The following is a 20,923-nucleotide window of genomic DNA, read 5'->3' on the forward strand; positions in this document are numbered from 1 at the left end:
AAGTTTAATCCATTTTAAGGCTGTAACGTAACAAAATATGGAAAACGGGAAGGGGTCTGAATACTTTTCAAATGCACTGTAGTTTAAAATTTTGGCCCAAAAATATATTTCTTTGTCATGTTGTCTTGCAGTATTACTTACCAGCCTTGTTGCAAACAGAATGGATGATTTGAAGTGGATTTTTAAAATACAGGCTTCCTTCTTTTCACTTTGTCAAACAGGCCAGTAATGAGTGAATGCAATGTTGTTGATCCTCTGTGTTGTCAAATATTGTGGTGGCAGCATCATTTTATGGGTATGCTTGTCGCTGGGAGGGACTGGGAAGTTTGTCAGGATCAAAATAAATATGAAAAGAGCAAAGCCCAGCTAAAACGTTAGATTAAACCCTGCCTCAGTCTTCTGAATCCCTAACCCTGGGGATACAGCTTTATTTTTCAGCAGTACAATTACACACATTTTAATGCCAAAGACACACCATAATGGCAAAAGGTGTTAAGTGATCCTGAATGGCCCAGTGTCAGTCCTTAAGAGATATGCAATCAATATTAAATTTGGAACAATTCCCCCCAAAATGATTTCACTTTGAAAATGTGGAGTACGTATGTCATTTTTATTGTTTCTTTTTCTCTTTTCAGGTGTTCTCTGCCTGTGTCTTGTCAGTGTTCGGGATTCCCATGATATCTCGCTGTCTTCAATTGATCCTAAAGAACAGGACTAGAGACAGTTATTATACTGTAATAACCGTTCTTCATGACATATGTACAATTATTTATAAACCTTTTTTTTAATCTACTGCGGTCTTTGAACCAGGTTTCTCTTGAAATTTGTATTTAAAAAAAACTAGATTACGTTTCAATAAATAAAGGTTTTACTGTGTCTAACACAACCTAGAGAGCTAACTGGGAGCTAGTGTACAGGCTACTCAGTCAGTAAAACTATTGTTTTTCTTCACCTCAACATAGACATGAAGACAAAGACACAGAATAGGTCAGGTTGCAGACTGTTTATATACCGTTAAGTACCATGACAACACTATGTAGACTAGACACAATAAACACACTATAAGATAGACGCATGCTGACCAATAAAATGAGGCATCAGATTCACAAGGAGAGATGCATCACATTTAGAGAGGGTCATAGATAGAAGATCAACTCTACAAGGTTTCAGTCACAGTGATACGTTTCCACAGCGGTTTCTAGTTAGGGATCTAAACTCCAGTAAAAGGCATGGAAGCACACGACAATGGATCACCACATGACACATTTCATAGCACAGTTTAGTACATTTTGATACAGTCTGTAAAAGGGATCACCAGTGACAGGTTAGCAGCTAAGGCGACAAGATGAACGTGTATCTACCTAGGAGGTAATCTGGTTTCAAAACAGTCTGTCTTCCATCCCTTAGAATACATCACTTTGTCTTTAATACTTCATCTTTAAGTGCGATAACGTTAGCTCATATCTACTGTAGCAGATACCTTGACAACACTAAGTCAGGTGTCAAATGAGGCTGTGAACTACAATTTCCCAATGCCCTCCATAACAAACTGCAAGTGCTGGTGTTCACATGTTCACTAGGCATTAGCCTGCTGTATACTTGAGATCCCAGTAGGGTTAGTCCATAGGGTGTACATGAGGTCCAAAACAAGACAACAAAGACCACACTATGAATGTGAAATAAAACAATGCCGAACTACAAGAGGACATGAGATCATGGGGCGAGTCTCCACCCTCAGGAAGTGAGATCATATGGCGGCTCTCCGCCCACAGGAAGTGAGGTGTTGTTACATGTCGTGGAGGACTTCCAGCACTGTGGAGATGGACCAGGCCTGGGATTCACAGCTGAAGGGGCAATTCTGTCCGTTTTCATTGGTCAGCTCTGGCAGACCCTTCCAACTAGACCTGGGGGGTTAGAAGAGACATGGATGGGTGTTCAAATAGTGTGCGTAAATGTGTGTGTGTGACTGTGTGAATTTACCTCTCCAGGTGGACATAATGCTGAGAGAGAATGCTCTTCACCAGGTACACTGTCTGGTCATAGGTCTCCTTCCCAAGCTTCTTGGCAAAATAGAGCTTTGCTCGAAGGAAGTACCCAATTGGCCACAGCCACTCCTAAAAAAACAAACAAGTCATTAAACCCAACAGATCAATTCAATACAACTTAATTTATCTGCTCAGGAGCATTGCCATAAGAAGGTGAACAAGAACTCCTCATTTAAGGTGAGTTACAACTCCAATCCTGAGTGAGGCACACTCACCGGTCCTTGGTGGTAGTTGAAGCCTCTGGCCACGTTGTAGTTGTCGTTATCCAGGGCGTTGTCATAGACACCACAGTACACCATATCACTGGGGGAGAAATAAACGTGATGTCAGTAGTATACAAGCCAAGAAAATATATATAGAAAATTAATCAGTAAATGAAGAGGGGCCAGGAGCTTTTCCTGACAATATGACCTGAATAGGAAAAACTTGGCCCTACTAATAATAATGACTAATAGCTGTAGGTATCTTACTCTGGATCCAAGGTCTTCATTCCCAGAGGTCCTAGCAGCTTCTTCTCAGCGACCTCCAGGGCCTTCCAGGCTCTCTCCACCGTGAACAATTCAGGAGCCTCAGGGACAAAATAGAGAAAATACTCAACTCATTAATACTTCACAAACTCCACCCCAGTTCTTTAGATATATTTACACCCAAGGGGTAGTAAAGAAAACAAGGATTTTTATATACACTAGATAAATTACAGGGGGCGCTGTATTGAAGCCACCGCGCCGCCATCTTGGCACTCCCCCACCATTGTAAAAAACATATTGGAAGCTATAGAAATGCATTTATTAATGTCTACATTTGTTTTGCCACGTTTATTCTATTACAGACACCTTGATGAATACTTTTAAATTATATTATGTGAGCTAAACATAAAGATTTAGAATGAAAAGATATTTAAAAAATGTTTATCTTAAAATACGCATTTTTGAAAGTTTTAACCCCAGCGGTACGGGGAATGCTGTCGGGATATGCCAAATAAAAATATTTTATCATTTTTGAGTATCACTTCATATTTTCAAGCATGGTGGTGGCTGCATTATGTTATTGGTATGCTTGACATTGGCAAGGACTAGGGAGTTTTTTTTAGGATAAAACTAAACGGAATAGAGCTAAACTACCCGCACTGCATGGTCGAAGCGGGAGAAGAAGAGAAGCTCACTCCTAGTCTGTCAAAACGGTCTAAACCACAGGTATTCCCAAACTTGGGTACAATGTCGTCGGGGGTACGCCAAATAAAAATGTGATTCACATTTAAAAAATATATATATTTAATTTTCAAACAGTMCATTTATATTTTCCAACAGGGCTATACATTTGGGTGAGGTTTTTTTCTCACCTGAATAACCTTGTTTCACTGGCAAAAATAAAATGAAACCATCTAGTGTTCAGCGAAATAACAACACAATGTCAAATACAGGTAGCCTAGTCAAATAATTAACATCCAATCACATTAACTGTTACTCTCTCGCGGGAATTCCACTAACGGTCCGTATGTAGCCAAACAGTAAGGCCGCATCCATAGAGACACATACCAGCTCTACTGGTAGTACTGCTACTACCAGCAGTACTACACCTGCACCTGTCGACGACACAAGTTGTTCTGCTTCCACGAGCACATCCAATGCTAGCATCAGTAATTCTACATTTGTTGTTAGCCCAGCTGGCATGGACACTGACAGTTGTGAATCTGATGCAGCCGAAGAGCTACTGCCCCCTTACCCGGGAAAGCACCGAACAACAGACAGGGACGTTGGACCATCGAAGAGGCGCAAATATGATAACAATATGATAACTACATTGATTTGGGGTTCACTTATATTGGGAGTAGTGCCTTTCCTCAGCCACAGTGTGTTATCTGTGCAAAAGTACTATCTCACAACTCGATGAAACCTTCACTCTTGCGCAGACATTTAGAAACAAAACATGCCAATTTGAAAAATAAGCCACAGGAGTTTTTTGAGCGAGAATTAAGATGACTTTCGAGTAGTAAGACATGTATAAAAGTAACAGATACCATTAATAAGAAGGGGCTAGAAGCGTCTTATATGGTGAGCTACCAAGTGGCTAGCACAGGCAAGCCCCATACTATTGTGGAGGACTTAATTCTTCCTGCTGCCGCGGATACGGCTGGGACAATGCTGGGGGAAAAGGCCAAAAAAACTATACAGACAATGCCTTCATCAAACAGCACTGTTTCACGACGCATCAGTAACATGTCAGGAGATGTTTTGAAACAATTACTGCTTAACATACAAGCCAGTGAATTCTATGCGTTACAGCTGGATGAGTCAACAGACGTGGTCGGCCTGGCACAGCTCCTGGTATATGTCCGTTACGTTTATGGGGGGTCAATTAAGGAAGACATCCTCTTCTGCAAACCACTGGAAACCAGGACAACAGGAGAGGATACTTTTAAAGTACTGGACAGCTTTGTGACATCAAATGGACTTTGGTGGTCAAGATGTGTTGGTATCTGTATTGATGGCGCAAAAGCCATGACAGGGAGACATAGTGGAGTGGTAACGCGCATGCAAGCAGTTGCACCCGACACCACTTGGGTACACTGCAGCATCCACCTTGGCCTGGCTCCCACCTTCCCTTGGCTCTTGCTGCCAAGGGAATGCCTGACAGGTTGAAAGACGCTTTGTTAAAGAAAGGCCCCTGAACTCATGTGTATTTTCTGCACTATGTAATGATATGGGCAGCGACCATGTAGCGCTTTTACAACATACAGAAGTGCGCTGGTTATCTGTTTTTTCTCACCTGAATGATCTGAATCTAGGATTACAGGGACTCTCCACAACTATATTCAATGTGCGGGACAAAATTGAGGCTATGATTAAGAAGTTGGAGCTCTTCTCTGTCTGCATTATCAAGGACAACACACAGGTCTTTCTATCATTGTATGATTTTTTTGTGTGCAAATAAACTCAAGTTTACGGACAACGTTAAATGTGATATAGCGAAGCACCTGAGTGAGTTGGGTGCACAATTACGCAGGTACTTTCCCGAAAAGGATGACACAAACAACTGGATTCGTTATGCCTTTCATGCCCTGCCTCCAGTCCACTTACCGATATCTGAACAAGAGAGCCGCATCAAAATTGCAACAAGCGGATCTGTGAAAATGTTATTTAATCATATTTTTGGATTGGGCTGCGCTCAGAGTATCCTGCCTTGGCAAATCGCGCTGTTAAGACACTGATGCCCTTTGCAACCACGCACCCATGTGAGAGTGGATTCTTGGCCCTCACTAGCATGAAAACTAAATATAGGCACAGACTGTGTGTGGAAAATGATTTCAGACAGACTCTCTCCAATAAAACCCAACATTGCAGAGTTATGTGCATCCTTTCAAGCACACCCTTCTCATTAACCTGTGGTGAGTTATTAACAAATACGAACAAATACGTTTTCATATGTAAGATGGTTAAATAAAGAGCAAAATTATTGATTATTATTTGTGCCCCGGTCCTATAAGAGCTCTGTCACTTCCCACGAGCCGGTTTGTGACAAAAACTCATACTCATTCTTATGTTTAACAAATGTATCATATAGTGTGTGTGTGTGTCAGGCTTACAATGATGGCAAAAAACAACATTTGAGAGTGCGCTGACCCTGGTGCTAGAGGGGGTACACAGCTGTAAGTTGAATGTTTCGAAGGCGTACGGGACTATAAAAAGTTTGGGAACCACTGCTGTAGATCATTGCAAGAAAACGGCTAAGGACCCGTCTTGGGGTCAATTCCATTTCAATCAGTCGATTCTGGAAGTAAACTGAAATTCCAATGAGAGAAAAAGAACAGGAAACCGGACACGAGCTGACGCCAGTCTGATAGCAACTCACCACCACCATGGCGATGCAAAAGTTGGGCCTGAGCTGGTAGTCACACCAGGGGCTGGAGGCTTCGTGGCTGTCCTTGTAAATGCCTCTCTTGTGGACCAGGTCGGGGTGCTTCTCGTCGGGGTCCTTCTCGTCGTGGGACACGTAGAAGTTCTTCTCAAAGTTGACCTGGATCTTATGGTTCCAATCCTCATAGGACACCTTCAACTCCTTACCTGCCAGGGAAAACAATCATAGTGAAAACATTGTTATTCTATGTCTAATTAAAGAAAGGGGAGTTGGGTACGTGTGTGTTTGCATACAGTAGAATGTGTGTGTGTGTGTGTGCGCTTGTGCCCAGGCAGCACTCACCGTCCCGATGTATTTTCATGGAGCTGTGGGGGAACAGGCCCTTCTTATGGAGCTCCACCAGCCAGCGCAACGCAGACTTACTGAGGCCCACCATCTCCACCGCTGACCCATCTCTGGAGACACACCCAACCAGGGACATGAGTCAAATCAGATCAAATGAAACATGAATCCATTGTGCATTTACAACAGCTTAATGTTTGAAGAATAATACGTTTGCCTCACAGTTTGGTTTACGTTGTGTTTTATTGTACCGTTTTGTATTCTAGTCTATTATATTGGCGGTCTATGACGATAAAGGTCTTAACCTGGGTGTGGCGGGCGTGCCCTTGTTGCGAGCTCTGTCACTCTCTCCCATTTTGTCCATCCACGTTCCGCAGTTGAAGCGGTTGCCGCCGTACACAAAGCCAGTATAACGATTCACTTTGGCCACAACATTGAAGCCTGGGAGCAAGGAGAACAATAATATACCACGTTTGCTGAAGCAAGACACCATGACAATGTTCACCATAAGAACAAACATAATAACCAACTAGAGCTACCTTAGGGAATAACCGGGGCCCAGAAGGTAACGTAACCAGGAAAAACTCCTGGTCCTACTTATTAACTCAAAGTGTGAATGCAACCGGAGGTGACCGTTTGCGGACTCACCCTCGTCCTTCATGTGCATGTCGATATTTGGTCCGGCGTTGCGCTCTCTGAAGTCGATACCCTGCATGTGACGTGTCATGGCCTCATGGATGACATCACAAAGGGGCTGTGTGAACGAGAACTGAAACACACGAGGATGACGTGAGACTGTGCCCCTGCTTGATGTCCTGTAGGTATTTGTGTGGACATGTGTGGATTTATGCACAATATGTGTGGGTAATATGTGCGCATGTGAGAGTGTACATCACACATAAAACAAAAGATAGAACAGTACATCACATAACATTATTACACCACTACATATCTACAATACAAAACGTATAATACCACCATACAACAATATTACAAAGTACGTGTGTGTGTAGATTGTGCTTATGCATATGTATGTGGGTGTATATACTGTATGTGTACATGTGGGAGTGTGTGTGTGAGACAGAAAGATGAAGAGTGTGTGCCTGGGTGTGCATTTATGTGTTTATGCATGTCTAGGTGTGTGTGGGTGTCTACATGTGTGAGTGTGTGTGTCTACATGTGTGTGTGTGGGGTCTGACGCTGTGTGTGTGGGTGTCTACATGTGTGTGTGTGTGTGTGTGTGTGTGTGTGTGTGTGTGTGTCTACGTGTGTGTGTGTGTGTGTCTACGTGTGTGTGTGTGTGTGTGTGTGTGTCTACGTGTGCATGTGTGTGTCTACATGTGTGTGTGGGTGTCTACATGTGTTGTGGGTGTCTACATGTGTGTGTGGTGTTCTACATGCGTGTGTGTGGGTGTCTACATGTGTGAATGTGTGTGTCTACATGTGTGTGTGTGGGTGTCTACATGTGTGTGAGTGGGTGTCTACGTGTGTGTGTGTGTGTGTGTGTGTGTCTACGTGTGTGTGTGTGTGTGTGTCTATGTGTGTGTGTGTGTGGTGTGGTGTTTCTACGTGTGCATGTGGGTGTCACATGTGTGGTGTGGGTGTCTACATGTGGGTGGGTGTGCTACATGTGGTGTGTGTGTCTACATGGTGTGTGTGGTGTCTACAAGTGTGGTGTCTACATGTGTGTGTGTGGTGTCTACATGTGTGTGGTGTGTCTACATGTGTGGGTGTCTACATGGTGTTGTGTTTGTGGGTGTCTACATGTGTGTGGGGGTGTCTACATGGTGGTGGTGGGTGTCTACAAATATGTAGCTGTGGGGTGTCTACATGTGTGAGTGTGGGTGTCTACATGTGTGAGTGTGGGTGTCTACATGTGTGAGTGTGGGTGTCTACACGTGTGAGTGTGGGTGTCTACATGTGTGAGTGTATGTATACATGTGTCCATGTGGGCGTGTGTGAGAGAGAGAGAGATTAAGAAAATGTGTGTGTACGGTATGTGCATTGCTGTGACCTACCGGAGTGCCAGGGGCGTGGGGCTCGGAGTCGTCATGGGGGTACATCCTGACCACGGGGCAGTGGAGGATGGCAGTGCCCTCGGGCACCAGGGTACAGTAGTCTTGGATGCACTGCAGCCACCACCACACTGCGTCACGGCAGTTGTAGCGTGCACCGATGCCCTCGCCCAACAGGTTGGGGATAAGACCGTGTCTCAGGGTGCCTGCAAACGCCAGGATGATGTTTCTGTTCATGAAAATAAACATTGAATTAACATATACAATTGTATCAAATGATACCTAAGAAGTTCCATTTGGATACTTGGATACAGTACGGGGCACAGTCACCTAGCCTCCAGGTGACGACCAGTGACCAGCATGAGTCCACGCAGAGCGATAAAGGTGTCACGGCCCCAGCAGCGGAAGATTCCAGAGGAGAAGTGAGGCAGACCTGTGAAACAGGACGGTAGAGATGAATAAAGGAAGCAGATCTTCGAACACAGCTGAAATTCAAACACCAATTCTCAAATGGTACAGACAGGACTTTATCAGCTGCTAGCTACTGAACTGGTCATGAACTGAAGCTGAAAGCGTGGTTTCAGTAAAATACCAGGCGACAACGATAGGCTGTTTTAATGATTACCAGTAGACTTCTAAACACCAGTTATTTGCCTACTCAATGTAGTCCAGCATGATGATTATTATCATTCGTTTCCAGAATATCAACAGAAAAATATGAGGAGTTATTTGGGTGGCGTCCGACCACTGTTTACAGTAGTAGAATAGACGAATAGACATGAGCTGTTGCTAGGCAGACCTGCGGCCAGGGAGACGCAGCACTGCTCCTTCTTGCCGGTGTCCTTGTTGAGGCGGTAGGGGACGTCGGGTAGCGCCAGGGACAAGGGGGGCAGAGCCGGGAAACTGCCAACACCACACATCTGGACCGAGCCCAGAGCCAGCAGTTTGACAAAGGTGGAGCCGTTCTGGACAAAACTGAACAAGAGAGAAACACAGAGAAAAAACATTGTTTTACATTAAAACTATTGTGCAGAAAAACACATAAGTTGCAAAAATAATGTAAATAAGGTTTTCGGGCACACCCTTAAAGGTGCAGGGCCTTTTTAACACGAAATATCTTCCAATTGTTCTATTGCATCATTTTCTGACTGTATGTTGCGTGTGTGAGAAACATTTACAGGGTTGTTTCTGTGGGGACATACCTGGACATCTTGTTGAAGGTGATGTCCAGGGCCGTGGTGTACGCTCCCACTAGGATGGCGTCAAAGTAGCAGGGGATGAGGTAGCGAGGGATGTGCTTCAGATAGTGGAACATCCCTTTCAGCCACTTCCCCACCTGGAAACGTTTCAGACAACACATGCTATATGGAAAACACCAACCTTGAAAATGACGACCACGGAAAATGGTGACAGCGAGTGAATCCTCATCTTACTGCTACCACACTGGTAGATTTAAAACTCAGGTCTTGGACCTTAGATGGGCAGAGTTGTAGGATGGATTCCCTTCTATTTAGCATCGTTATTGTCTAGTTCATCAGACCGTCTTGGCAGTCTACTTTGTCATAAGGCCTTATAGAAAATCAAGAGGGATTCATTAGGTTTGAATTACTGTCACTCAAACCGTGCTCACCTCTCCTAGAGCGCCACCACGGGACACCAGCCTGTTGCTGACGTAGTCAATCATCCAGTCACCCTGTCTCAGGTTGTCACACACCGGGTGGCCCAGGTCGTTCTTGGGACGAATGTCCGCCATCACTGACATCAAACCTGTATCAAAACAATGAATCAGATTTTTAATGTCTATGTCCAGTTTCATTCAACAATATTCTCATGTGTACAGATGCTCGTATGCACAGATCTAGGATCAGCTTAACAACCCAAATCCTAACCGTAACCATGGGAGGTGGAAAAATATCTGACCCAGTATCAGTGGTTAGGGGCAACTTCCACAATGTGCGCTGACCAGGGTTGGGATCAATTCACTTCGCAAAATTCTCATTTCGATTTCAATTTACACTGAATTGACTGAATTAAAATGGGAAATTGACCCCAACCCTGGTGCTGACTGGACCCCCCCTCTGTGTGAACTGTACTGTACCTTGCAGGCCACCGTACTTGAAGCTAGTCCAGGAGGGGATGTTGTAGCAGCCTCCTCCTTCCTCCTGCTCCTCAGAGTCACAGCGGAACAGCAGCATGTTCATGTCGGCCAGGGTCAGCTTAGACATGATCCTGCATGGGGATAGAGGACAGGGTCACGTAACATTACAACACACGCTCACCTTACTGGGCACAACTGGAGACTACAGAGTTCCACTGATCAGTATGTTGATCAGTGTGTTGATCAATTCCTCACAATACAAATACATGACCATCATTAAAAACAAACATACAGATGTAGGATTTTAATTTGAGGCAGTTTGCTACAGCAGGAAAATAATCCTGCAGCAACAGGACATGTCAATTATTATGCGGATTATAATCAATGTACATTTTTGGTACGGGTTGATACATTTTTCGTGAGGGAAAATCAAGTCTGAAATTTCAAAGTGGAAAATACAAACTTCAGAAGCCTTTTTAAACTTGAAATACAATACACGTTTTTAATTCCCTGCATTGCAGGAAAGTTCTCCTGCAACATGATGATCAAATTAAGATACAATATCTGTACTATACCTTTTCAGCACTTTTCCAATAGACATGGTGTGCTTGCAAAAGGTGTGTTTGCAAAGCGGCGCGTGTGTGTGTGTAGCGGTACATTTGTGTGTGGGTGCGTGTGTGTGTGCAAGCTTGTCTTTGTGCGATGTATACTCACTGTGCCAGGGGTGTCTCCAGTATGGTTGGTGTGTGCTGGTCGGGCAGACTGCCAAGCTTGTACTTTGGGCTGAATTGGATCAGGTGATGTCTGATGACTCCCACCAGCTCTTGGGCCCTGGGATCCAGACTCACCCTGATGAGGGAAACGACACATCTCAGAGGGAAACATATTGCCTGGTCCCAGATCTGTTTGTGCCATTGGCCTGACATGAACATAGAAGTTGTCAAAACAGCATAAACAGATCTGGGACCAGGCTAGGAGACATACAGTCTGCAATGCTGAAGAGATTTCTCGGGCCAAAAGGTTTCTTCCTTCAAGACGGATTTGAACCAGCGACCTACAGATCACTGCTATTTTACAGTCCAACGCTCTACCAACTGAGCTATCGAAGGGGTGAAGAGTTAACAGCATTACCTGTGAGCTGTGAGTAGACAATATGAGGCCAAACTGGCCAAAGAACATCCCCACCCCTCAATAACATTTGTGTGTGTTTTACAGTAGACTTTTAAATTCTATTCAATGTGTGGGCTGCTCATCATGACCTCTAACCTGAAGGCGATGACGCTGCCGGGGGTGAGGCGCTCGAAGACGATCTCCTGGACAAACTCACTGCTGCCCTTAGATGTCACGCCTGCATGTTTCACAACGCCACTGTCCTTCAGCTGGGGTGACAGGGGACACAGAAGACCATGGTTGAATAAAGTTTCACTACCACACAAAACAGTATCAAGGTCCACAATGGGGTATTGAGAGGAGCGTTGAGGACAATTCTGAATTGGCTTTTGCTGGCCTATATCAATTATGTATATAAACACTGGATTGCTGATGCTAAGTATTGACCAGTGAGACGCTTTGAAGCCACCGGTTGGCGATATTGGCACTCCCCAGAAGAAGCAGAACTCCATAAGAGTGAATGGAATTCTACAGCATTGAAATCAAATGTTTTGAGGACAAAATTACATGTATTTAAGTATTTTGTTGTTGTAGTAGTGGGGACAGTCAAATTAGAACTTGTACTTTTTTTATACAAAACAATTATGCTTTAAGGTAAATTTTTGTGTATATCTTTTCATTTGACATGTTAATGTTTAGCTAACATAATTTAATACAAAAATATGTATTAAGGCGTCTGTAATAGAATAAACATGGCAAAAACTAAATGTAGAAGTAAATAAAGATGGGGGCAGCAGGTAGCCTTGTGGTTAGAGCGTTGGGCCAGTAATCGAAAGGATGCTGGATTGAATCCCCGAGCTGACAAGGTAAAAATCTGTCGTTCTGCCCCTGAACAAGGCAGTTAACCCACTGTTCCCCGGTAGGCCGTCATTGTAAATAAGAATTTGTTCTTAACTGACTTGTCTAGTTAAAATTTAAAAAATCTATTTATATAGCTTCCAAAATAAAAAAAATACAACGGAGGAGTACCAAGATGGTGTCTTCAAAAAAGCAGCACCTGTTAGTCATCTAGTGTAAATCATTGCAAAAACATGGCATTAATCATTACCAAATGTTTTACTTTAACTAAAAAGCAAAAAGTACATTTAGCGAAGCAGATAACACTGAGTAAATAGCTATGTAAACTAAATGGCATTCAATGGAAACTCACAAACAAGCCAGACAGAATACAGACAATATACCAGCTTGTGAAACGTAACCAGATGCCCCTGAAGCAGCTTGTTTATCAAGACCCAGTCTGAGAATGGATTTGTTTTGTTTGAGAGGAAAGACTTTACATCTCAAGCCCATTGTGACAGGGGGCCTAAACAACTGTAATTACCCACGTTCCCCAGCGTCACGTTACCTGGATGTGCTCCTTAATCTCCACAGTGTACTCCGGCATGCCGTTAATGTACTTCTCACATTTCTTGTAGGTGCCGGCTTGCCTGTCGATGACACGCGCCTCGAGAACCACCTCATTAATTTTACCTGGAGATGGAGAGAGACTATGTTGATTGTGTTAAAATGCATCCAGGTCTGTAGTGTTCTCAAGTCATCTCCTGTCATTTGTTCCAACAATACTGGTTCGGAACTGATCCCTGACCAAGATGTCTGCCATTATCAGCACATTCTAAAGTTATGAAGATGAATGACATAGGCCACTCTAGTATTATTGTATTTCTATGGATGGCCCATTCTGAGGGCAGTGTCCTGTTTATGGTAACAGTGAAGCATCATACCAGGGATGAACATGGGTGGAACCTCCTTCCTGTACTGGTGGTGTTTGGGGTTGTGGAAGGCCGTGCGACACACGGCGACCACAGACTGGTGTGTGCTGGGACAGTGACGCGTCACCGCCACAACGTCCTCGTCCACCTGGTCCACGTACACCTAGGAAGGGAACAGAGGAAATAACAAGCATTGTTACACAACTCTTATCATGCAAATACATTTATACATTCACCAAGGGTATTATAGTAAACGGAAACTAAAACTAATCATKAAAAAACGATGAAGTAAACTGAAATAAAATAACAAACCTGTTTTTTGGGAGGCATTTCTATTTAGTTTTTATATGATTTAGTTTCAGTGTTGGGGACAAAAAGTAACCTGTGTGTGGGAGGCTAACAGCCATTTCTGTGTAGTATAGTTTCTGTTTTTGGGGATGTCACTTCATGCTACTGTAGTGCAGTAATACATAAGGTGAGGAGTTAAGTGATTGGTTAGGTTAGGTTTAACGTAGGGCTGTGGCGGTCATGGAATTTTGGTTGATGGTAATTGGCCAGCCAAATGACCGAGCTCAATGTAATAACCGTTTCGAATAGCAAAAAAGACGCACATTTTATCCTCTCCTTCACTCCTGACTGCATGTGCTGCCATAGAAATATAATGAATAGAACGAGGATCCCCATTTTGATTTTATTTAACTAGGCAAGTCAGTTAAGAACAACTTCTTATTTATAATGACGGCCTACCCCCGGGCCAAACCCGGACGAYGCTGGGCCAATTGTGCGCCGCCCTATGGGACTACCGATCATGGCCGGTTGTGATATAGCCTGGAATCGAACCAGGGTCTGTAGTGACGCCTCTAGCACTGAGATGCAGTGCCTTAGACCGCTGCGCCACTCGGGAGCCTGATACATGCAAGTCAATGAAGGCATAATGGGTGGACTGGCGGCCATTGCGAGTGTAGCCATAGTAGCAAAGTCTTGCATCGCGCTCATCTCAATGGGTGCGTTTCTCTGCTCAGACGTCGCATGCATCAACCAATGGTTGCGGGCCACGTCATCGACCGTGCAGTCGGACACCAGACTGCTATAACATAAAGTGGTTAACTGATACGTAAAATACTTATCCAGGAGTTGTAAGATCTGGCATGCGTTAGAAATGTCTGAGCAGAGGAACACGACTGACATGTTATAGCAATCTGGTGCCCGACTGCACAGTCGATGACGTGGCACGAAACCATTTATTGATGCATGCAACGTCTAAGCAGGGGAACGCGACCAACATCTGCGGTGCCGTTCGTGACAATGTCATCTCGCTGAGTCACCACACTAGATTCAGAAGCCTGACAACCCAATTAGAGGGGGAAAAATGCTTGAAAACCCCATTCGATTTTTGTCTGCTAATTATTTAATTTCAGTTTACTAACTCGTTTTTTCATGATTCGTTTTCATTTCAGTTTTCGTTTACTCCTCCACACACCCACCTGGTTAAAGCCCTTGGAGGCCAGATCCTGGTGCATTTTGTTGAGGGCCAGCTTGCCGGCGATAATACCCGTCTTCAGGTTGACCTCACCGGGGGACGAGGCCTTGGCGTCAGGGTTCCACTTGGGGTAGAAACGCTCCTCCTTCACCACTGAGATCTACAGGCAGACAGGCAGAGGAGATGGTTACTGAAGAGCTTAGTCATTCATTCTCCATGGCTATTTACTGTACAATACTACTATAGTACCTACTATAATTCTAAACTTTCCTTTGGCTTTATACTTAAAGGGAAACTTCAAAACTTTAAAGGGAAACGTTTCTATGTTTTGTAGTAAAAACAAATAGAGGAAGGTAAGTGTTTCCAACGACACCATCGGTGTGCATTGTGTGATTTTGACCAATTGTGAGTAGGCATTGCCTACTAATTGCTTAATAATTGTCTACTAATTGGTTGATGATGTCATTGGAAACACTTATCATTCTCTATTTTTTTTACTACAAAACATAGAAACACACCATATTCACATACTGGAGATGATGAATATGAAGATTACATTTTTCTAAATGACCCTTTAAAAGAGATTTGAAATATATATAGTGATGCTATAGTGGTGTATATGCAATTAACATATGCACATATCAAGACAAAAGTCATTATACTGTTATGACGGAGAAAAAGTGTGAGTGCGTATGTGTGTTACCTGGTGGGGCACCATCTCATCGTATCCCCTGGTGCTGCCAGAGCAACAGCAGGCCATTGAGACGATGGCAGAGCTGGGGAGCGAGTCGTACGCAGAGCGGAGCTGGAACATAGACAACAACGAAAGGAATTGACACAACCAGGTTTGTGGATCTCTCCATTTCTCTTTTTTTTTATTGGGGGATGGCAATGTTCCCGTTTTAGTGAACAGGGAGACAGCTCCCCCTACCTCACTGGAGTTTCATATAGCACTGGATTTAAACCCAAAGATCATACTGAAATCAACCAGGTTCTGAACAGTGTGAAGCCCCTATATCGTTTAACAATATGTTTCAATGTACATACTAGCATATCACTTAGAATGCATGGCCAGGATATTTGCTTCATTGTAAGTAGTATGCTAGCTAGTCTGCATATTGAAACATTGCCTAGATATGTTTTACAGCAATGAACTAGCAATGGCCACTATAATGCTGTGCTGTACCTGAATAGTGAAACTCAAGAATAAGCTACCTAAATAGGGCACTAAAGAATAAGGTACCTGGATGGGGCACTCGTTGTCGTGGGTGACATCCAGGAACATGGCGTGGGCGATGCTGGGCACCAAGGGCCGGAGGCTGGGCTGGACAAAGGCTCCGACGGGCTCCCCTCCGTACCTGTACACCAGCCTGCCCTCCTCGTGACTGTCCCCTGCACTCATTGCCTCTGGAGGGACCAGGTAGAGGGAAAGAGAGGGAAGAAGGGATGTACAGTTATACCACTGTATTACTTTGTCGTCTTTTCAATCACATACGATGCCAACATGCAGGACTCGAGAATGCCCGTTGATGCCATTTTTCCTTCAAAGATGCAGTGATGCATTAACCTGGTCTCAGATCTGTTTGTGGTGTCTCACCAACTCCTATGGTCATTCATGACAACGACCAAAGGAGTTGGCAAGGCTGACCAAACCAGATCTGGGACCAGACTAGTGGTGTGTAGTCCTACCTCTGATGAGTGAGGTAATGCCTAGCTTATTTACAAAGACATTGTCCAGGTCCTCGCTGCCCGTGAAAAGCTCAGCCACCACATACAGACTGGGCATCGCCACACGAGCCACGTCCAACATGTACTACATGTCCACATCCACAGGCCAGTCAACAAGGGGTTATATCACAGAGAGAGGGTATAGGGTTAGGTTGAGGGAGGGAAGGAAGGAAGGAGAGAAAGGATGGATGAGGGATAGGGAAGATGAAGTAGAAATGCAGGGAGGCGGCAAAGTTAAGCAGGAGAGGAGGTTAGTATGGAGGAGTGATGGATGGGGGGGTCAAAGTGCAAAAGAAAACATGCCAAAACCCAAAACAGAGACCAAACAAAGAGACAGAAAATGAGAAGAGAACCGACAAAGGGGTGAGGAGAACAACCAATTATAAAGGTCAAAAGGTCAATGAGGTGTTTAGACCAGGAAGTAAACGACAGGTGATATGTTTAATGCAAAAATGTTAATCAGACAGAGCAATAGTATGGGAAGTATCAGGATTGATGAATGAAGGGTTGTAAATGGGAGTAAGAGATGTAGTGAGAGAGACATGCAGAAAGAGACAAAAACAGAGATTTAGTGTCATGCCAAAACAAAACATTTTTGGTAACACTTTATTTTACAGTCCTAATATGGTACTTGGCGTTTACTCGAAAATGATGTGGTAACCAACGATACTTTCTGGTACTTACATTGAAGAAACAGGTAACAGACTATGCAAAATGTAATTATGACGTGGTTTAAATACACATTTTCAATGTTAGTAAGTAAACACCAGATATGTCAAATAAAGTGTAACCTAGGGTTTAACCCCCACCACTCCAGTGCTTTGTCTACTACATGTTAACATCCGGGTACCTCTGACAAGACTGGTTATCCCCAGACGGTTAACAAACACATTGTCAATGAGCTCGCTGCCCGTAAAGAGCTCCGCGATCACATACAGGTTGGGCCTGACCACCCTGGCTGCTGCCAGCATGTGCTACGGAAGGAGAGTGGTTTCAGTAATGACATTGTTTTGTCACTTTACAGCAAATGATCACTAACTTTATTCATACATCAAGTGTATCAATTGTTACCTTGGAAGATACTTACATGCAGTAACGCTATGTGTTTCATAGAGAGGGGTATGGTATGGCCTACACGGATTGTAATAACAAACTAAAATGGCTCAGACTAAATGGAACGTACCTCAGCCACGTGCAGGGGGGTGGAGTGACAGTTGTCCAGGCGGACCCCAGCGAAGTGCTTGGCTGTGATCTCTGTGTACTTCCGCATGTGGGCCCACAAGTAGGGGCAGTCGTCGGGCTTGTCGCCATAGCGAAGCTTGACGCTGTCGCTCCAGCAGATCAGCTCTCTCCTGATGTACACGTTGGAGCCTGGAAAGACAAAGAGGCATTCGTTTCTTGACACTCTCAGGGACTGGGTCTTTAGTAACACTGGGAATGATATTTACATCACACTGGCTCCCCCTTGTGGAATGATCAGGTTACCACTGGAATGGCATTGCTATTTCCAGCTTAATTTAAAAAAATGTCAGTTAATAACAAATTCTTATTTACAATGATGGCCTACCCAGGCCAAACCCTAACCACGCTGGGCCAATTGTGCACTGACCCTATGGGACTCCCAATCACGGCCGGTTGTGATACAGCCCAGGATCAAACCAGGGTCTGTAGTGACGCCTCTAGCACTGAGATGCAGTGCCTTAGACCGCTGCGCCACTCGGGAGCCCCCCCGAGTGACTCTCTGAAGTCTAAACTAAGCATTCATCTATATCACTTGGACTACACATGGTAAGATAGCAGTTGAGTGACTGGATCATGCATCTCCAGACTGTTTGGGTGCCATTGACCCATAGACACACTGATCTTTGGCCTGATGAAATAAGTGAGTGTAAGGTATTATCATCTTTCTTGACTCAAAGCACATATTGTGAGTTGATCTGGATAAGAGCCTCTTTTTAAATGATTATAATGTAAAAACAAATGTACTAAGCACCAACATCAGCAGAGCTGGGGAAACAGTGGATAAGTCGCCCAAAGACTGCCAGAAGTGGAGATACTTTTGTTGCTGCCCTAAGTGCCAGCCGCGCACAATTTGGGAGAAGTGAATGAATGTCAAATAAAAAGTGCAAACCAGGCTCGGCAAAGTTTCTCAGAGGGTCGTCTCCCATCACCCAGCCGTTGTGAGCCAGGAAGTGACAGGCCTTGTCTGGCTGGTCCATCATCTTCAGGTCATCCTCCAGGCTCTTCTCCTCGAACGGAAAGGTAAAGTATCTGTAAACACACATATTTATTGACTTGGAACCATAATGAAACGTGAAAACAAAGGATTGTATTTGCATGTGCATTACTGCTTCGGCCCTGAGGAGGGAACTCCTGTTGAAAGAAGTTTAGCATGATATAATCTCTTATGTCACGGATGGAACTTTTTTTATTCACTGCCGAGATTTCAATAAAGTTAATCTGCCTCTTTAACATGACAGTCATAATACTGTCGACCTTGTTCCTAAAGCAGTTTTCTATATTAATGTGAGTGAAATAAACTAGGTCATGAAGCATTTTAACATCTACATACAGTCAGCACACAGCCTACCTCAGTGGTATTCAAACTTTTTCAGCGAGGACACCATATTTTCAACCAGAATTTAGCTATATATATATATATAATAAAAAAATTACGACCCCACTGCAGTTCCCCCGACCCGACCACTGGCCTACCTGGGAACAATAGGGTCTTTCCTGGTGACGGGGCCCAGTTTGGGTCCATGGTCAGCAAGGCGCTCATAAACTACATTTCCCACAATGCAGTCCGCGGCCTGAGTAGAAAAAAAGAAGCAGAACAATGAATTGTAAAATGTATAGACTACATTATCCATACATGCATATGGAGCATACCAAAGCTACTGATGGTGGGGGGGGGGGGGGGTGGTACCTACCTTCTCCTGGTGGTGTATCATCTGCTGGTACTGCTCTTTATTGATCTCCTCCAGTCTCCCCCACAGCCTGTTACAGGCCTCCAGAATGGCTTGTGTACTGTGGCTGGACAGGGAAATGGATTGACATGTGCAGAATGAGACTTGGTTTTAGATTTGGGGGTTGATTCGAGAATCCACTCAATGAACTGATGTAAAGTCAGGATCATCAACGTTGTCAATCCAAGTAACTAGAGTCTTAGGTGTCAAACATAAGGCCCGCGGGCCGGATCCTAATCAACGCGGTGGTTTGACTAAAACCCTTCTTCTTTGTTTTTTTTCATTGTTGTTTTTTACAACCTCAATCTACATTGAAATGACTAAAACCAAATGGAAACTGAGTCGACATGATAACGGACCTACATTTATACAGTCACCCTAACAAAAGCTAGACAGTCAGGGAGCATTGAAAATTCCAAAAACTATAGCTAGAGGACTGTTTTCTGCACATTTTGACGGCAAGGAAATATTTGAAAAACATTGTGCGGCCCTCCGTACCTCGTTGAAGACTCAATGTGTCCCATGGGGCAAAATAGGTTTAACACTGCTGAACTAGACAGCACACACATTTATAAAGTACCAAACACGCACCAGGGTTGGGGTCAATTGCAAACTAAACCATTGAGGAAATTGGAATTTCAATGTACTTACCTGTGAGGCATAAAGGTCTCCAGGGCAGAGTCCATGTCCACTTCGTTTCCGAAGCGTATGAACTTGGGGTCCTGAATGATCTTCAGTCCCTGTTTACCCCCAGTCTTCTTCTGGTCTGGTTTCTCTCCTGATTACAACCACATAATACCACAACCCATTCAATTAATGAATCAATACCAACACACATCATTTGTCTGATTGACAAGGGTGGTGGATTAGGTAGCATGTACTGCAGCTGCCAAAATTCATCTTAAAATAAAAATTGGATAATGATAAATTCAACAACAACAAAAAATCCCATTTATGTGCTTTTTCTTTTTTATTGACTCCTTTTGTTTCACATCAGACATGGACAAACTCTCATTGAGGTGGAGGTAGGTGCCTGTTTGACTGTGACTTGGATCTACTTCTCGTGCGAATCCATACACGGTCACTGTTTGGACAGGTGGAGCTCATGAGAAGGGGAGACGGTCACTCTTCCGCACAACCCTCTGGCATTAGGGGTTTATAACACAGAGGTGTATTCATGAGTGCACGCCGGAAAACTTTTTGCAACGAAAGGGAGAGTTTCTTATTGGACAAGTCCCTCCCTGTTTCGGCCTCTTTGCTTCTGTTTGGTTCTTTCTGAATACATCCCACTTATTATAATGAACAGCAGATGTCATGAACAGAAAGACAGAACAGAACAGTGCAGCGCTCAGTTGAATGCTCTCACCATCTGCGAGCAGGTCCCTGAACTCCTCCACAGCGCTTTCGATTCTGACCTGGAAGAACTCCCACAGCTTGATCTTGGGGAAGATCTGCCCCCACAGAACATCGCGGATTGCCTGAGAGAGAAAAATATACATATAAACGGTTCAA

General features: G+C 44.0%; 1 protein-coding gene and 2 non-coding genes across 5 annotated transcripts in view; all 3 read right to left on the reverse strand.

Annotated features, from left to right (window-relative positions):
- Nucleotides 1-988: 988 nt before the first annotated feature.
- Nucleotides 989-20,923, reverse strand: part of LOC111956742 (glycogen debranching enzyme) — a 33,923-nt gene continuing 13,988 nt past the window's right edge. For 2 of the 3 annotated variants that reach the window (XM_023977310.1, XM_023977312.2), the window contains exons 7-34: nt 20,778-20,889; nt 20,063-20,189; nt 19,376-19,478; nt 19,158-19,255; nt 18,574-18,713; nt 17,626-17,813; nt 17,293-17,416; nt 15,958-16,121; nt 15,418-15,519; nt 14,719-14,874; nt 13,247-13,397; nt 12,871-12,995; nt 11,622-11,734; nt 11,070-11,204; nt 10,356-10,486; nt 9,888-10,024; nt 9,460-9,593; nt 9,057-9,232; nt 8,588-8,690; nt 8,261-8,486; nt 6,891-7,011; nt 6,548-6,683; nt 6,243-6,355; nt 5,895-6,106; nt 2,516-2,613; nt 2,261-2,348; nt 1,981-2,114; nt 989-1,904 (exon numbers count right to left, since the gene is read on the reverse strand). In XM_023977310.1, the coding sequence (XP_023833078.1) occupies nt 1,787-1,904; nt 1,981-2,114; nt 2,261-2,348; nt 2,516-2,613; nt 5,895-6,106; nt 6,243-6,355; nt 6,548-6,683; nt 6,891-7,011; nt 8,261-8,486; nt 8,588-8,690; nt 9,057-9,232; nt 9,460-9,593; nt 9,888-10,024; nt 10,356-10,486; nt 11,070-11,204; nt 11,622-11,734; nt 12,871-12,995; nt 13,247-13,397; nt 14,719-14,874; nt 15,418-15,519; nt 15,958-16,121; nt 17,293-17,416; nt 17,626-17,813; nt 18,574-18,713; nt 19,158-19,255; nt 19,376-19,478; nt 20,063-20,189; nt 20,778-20,889 (3,765 nt within the window). In that variant the 3' untranslated portion in view covers nt 989-1,786. Of the gene's footprint in view, nt 1,905-1,980; nt 2,115-2,260; nt 2,349-2,515; nt 2,614-5,894; nt 6,107-6,242; nt 6,356-6,547; nt 6,684-6,890; nt 7,012-8,260; nt 8,487-8,587; nt 8,691-9,056; nt 9,233-9,459; nt 9,594-9,887; nt 10,025-10,355; nt 10,487-11,069; nt 11,205-11,621; nt 11,735-12,870; nt 12,996-13,246; nt 13,398-14,718; nt 14,875-15,417; nt 15,520-15,957; nt 16,122-16,403; nt 16,528-17,292; nt 17,417-17,625; nt 17,814-18,573; nt 18,714-19,157; nt 19,256-19,375; nt 19,479-20,062; nt 20,190-20,777; nt 20,890-20,923 lie in introns of all 3 variants that reach the window. The other variant, XM_023977313.1, reaches the window with a different exon arrangement.
- trnay-gua (transfer RNA tyrosine (anticodon GUA)) lies at nt 11,382-11,464 on the reverse strand. The gene is given in 2 exon segments: nt 11,382-11,417; nt 11,428-11,464. It is a non-coding gene; the product is annotated as a tRNA-Tyr (tRNA).
- On the reverse strand, nt 20,393-20,526 carry LOC111957317 (small nucleolar RNA SNORA75). The gene has a single exon (XR_002876361.1). It is a non-coding gene; the product is annotated as a small nucleolar RNA SNORA75 (small nucleolar RNA).

This window comes from Salvelinus sp. IW2-2015, linkage group LG32 (genome assembly GCF_002910315.2).
Source record: "Salvelinus sp. IW2-2015 linkage group LG32, ASM291031v2, whole genome shotgun sequence".
Taxonomy (NCBI): domain Eukaryota; kingdom Metazoa; phylum Chordata; class Actinopteri; order Salmoniformes; family Salmonidae; genus Salvelinus; species Salvelinus sp. IW2-2015.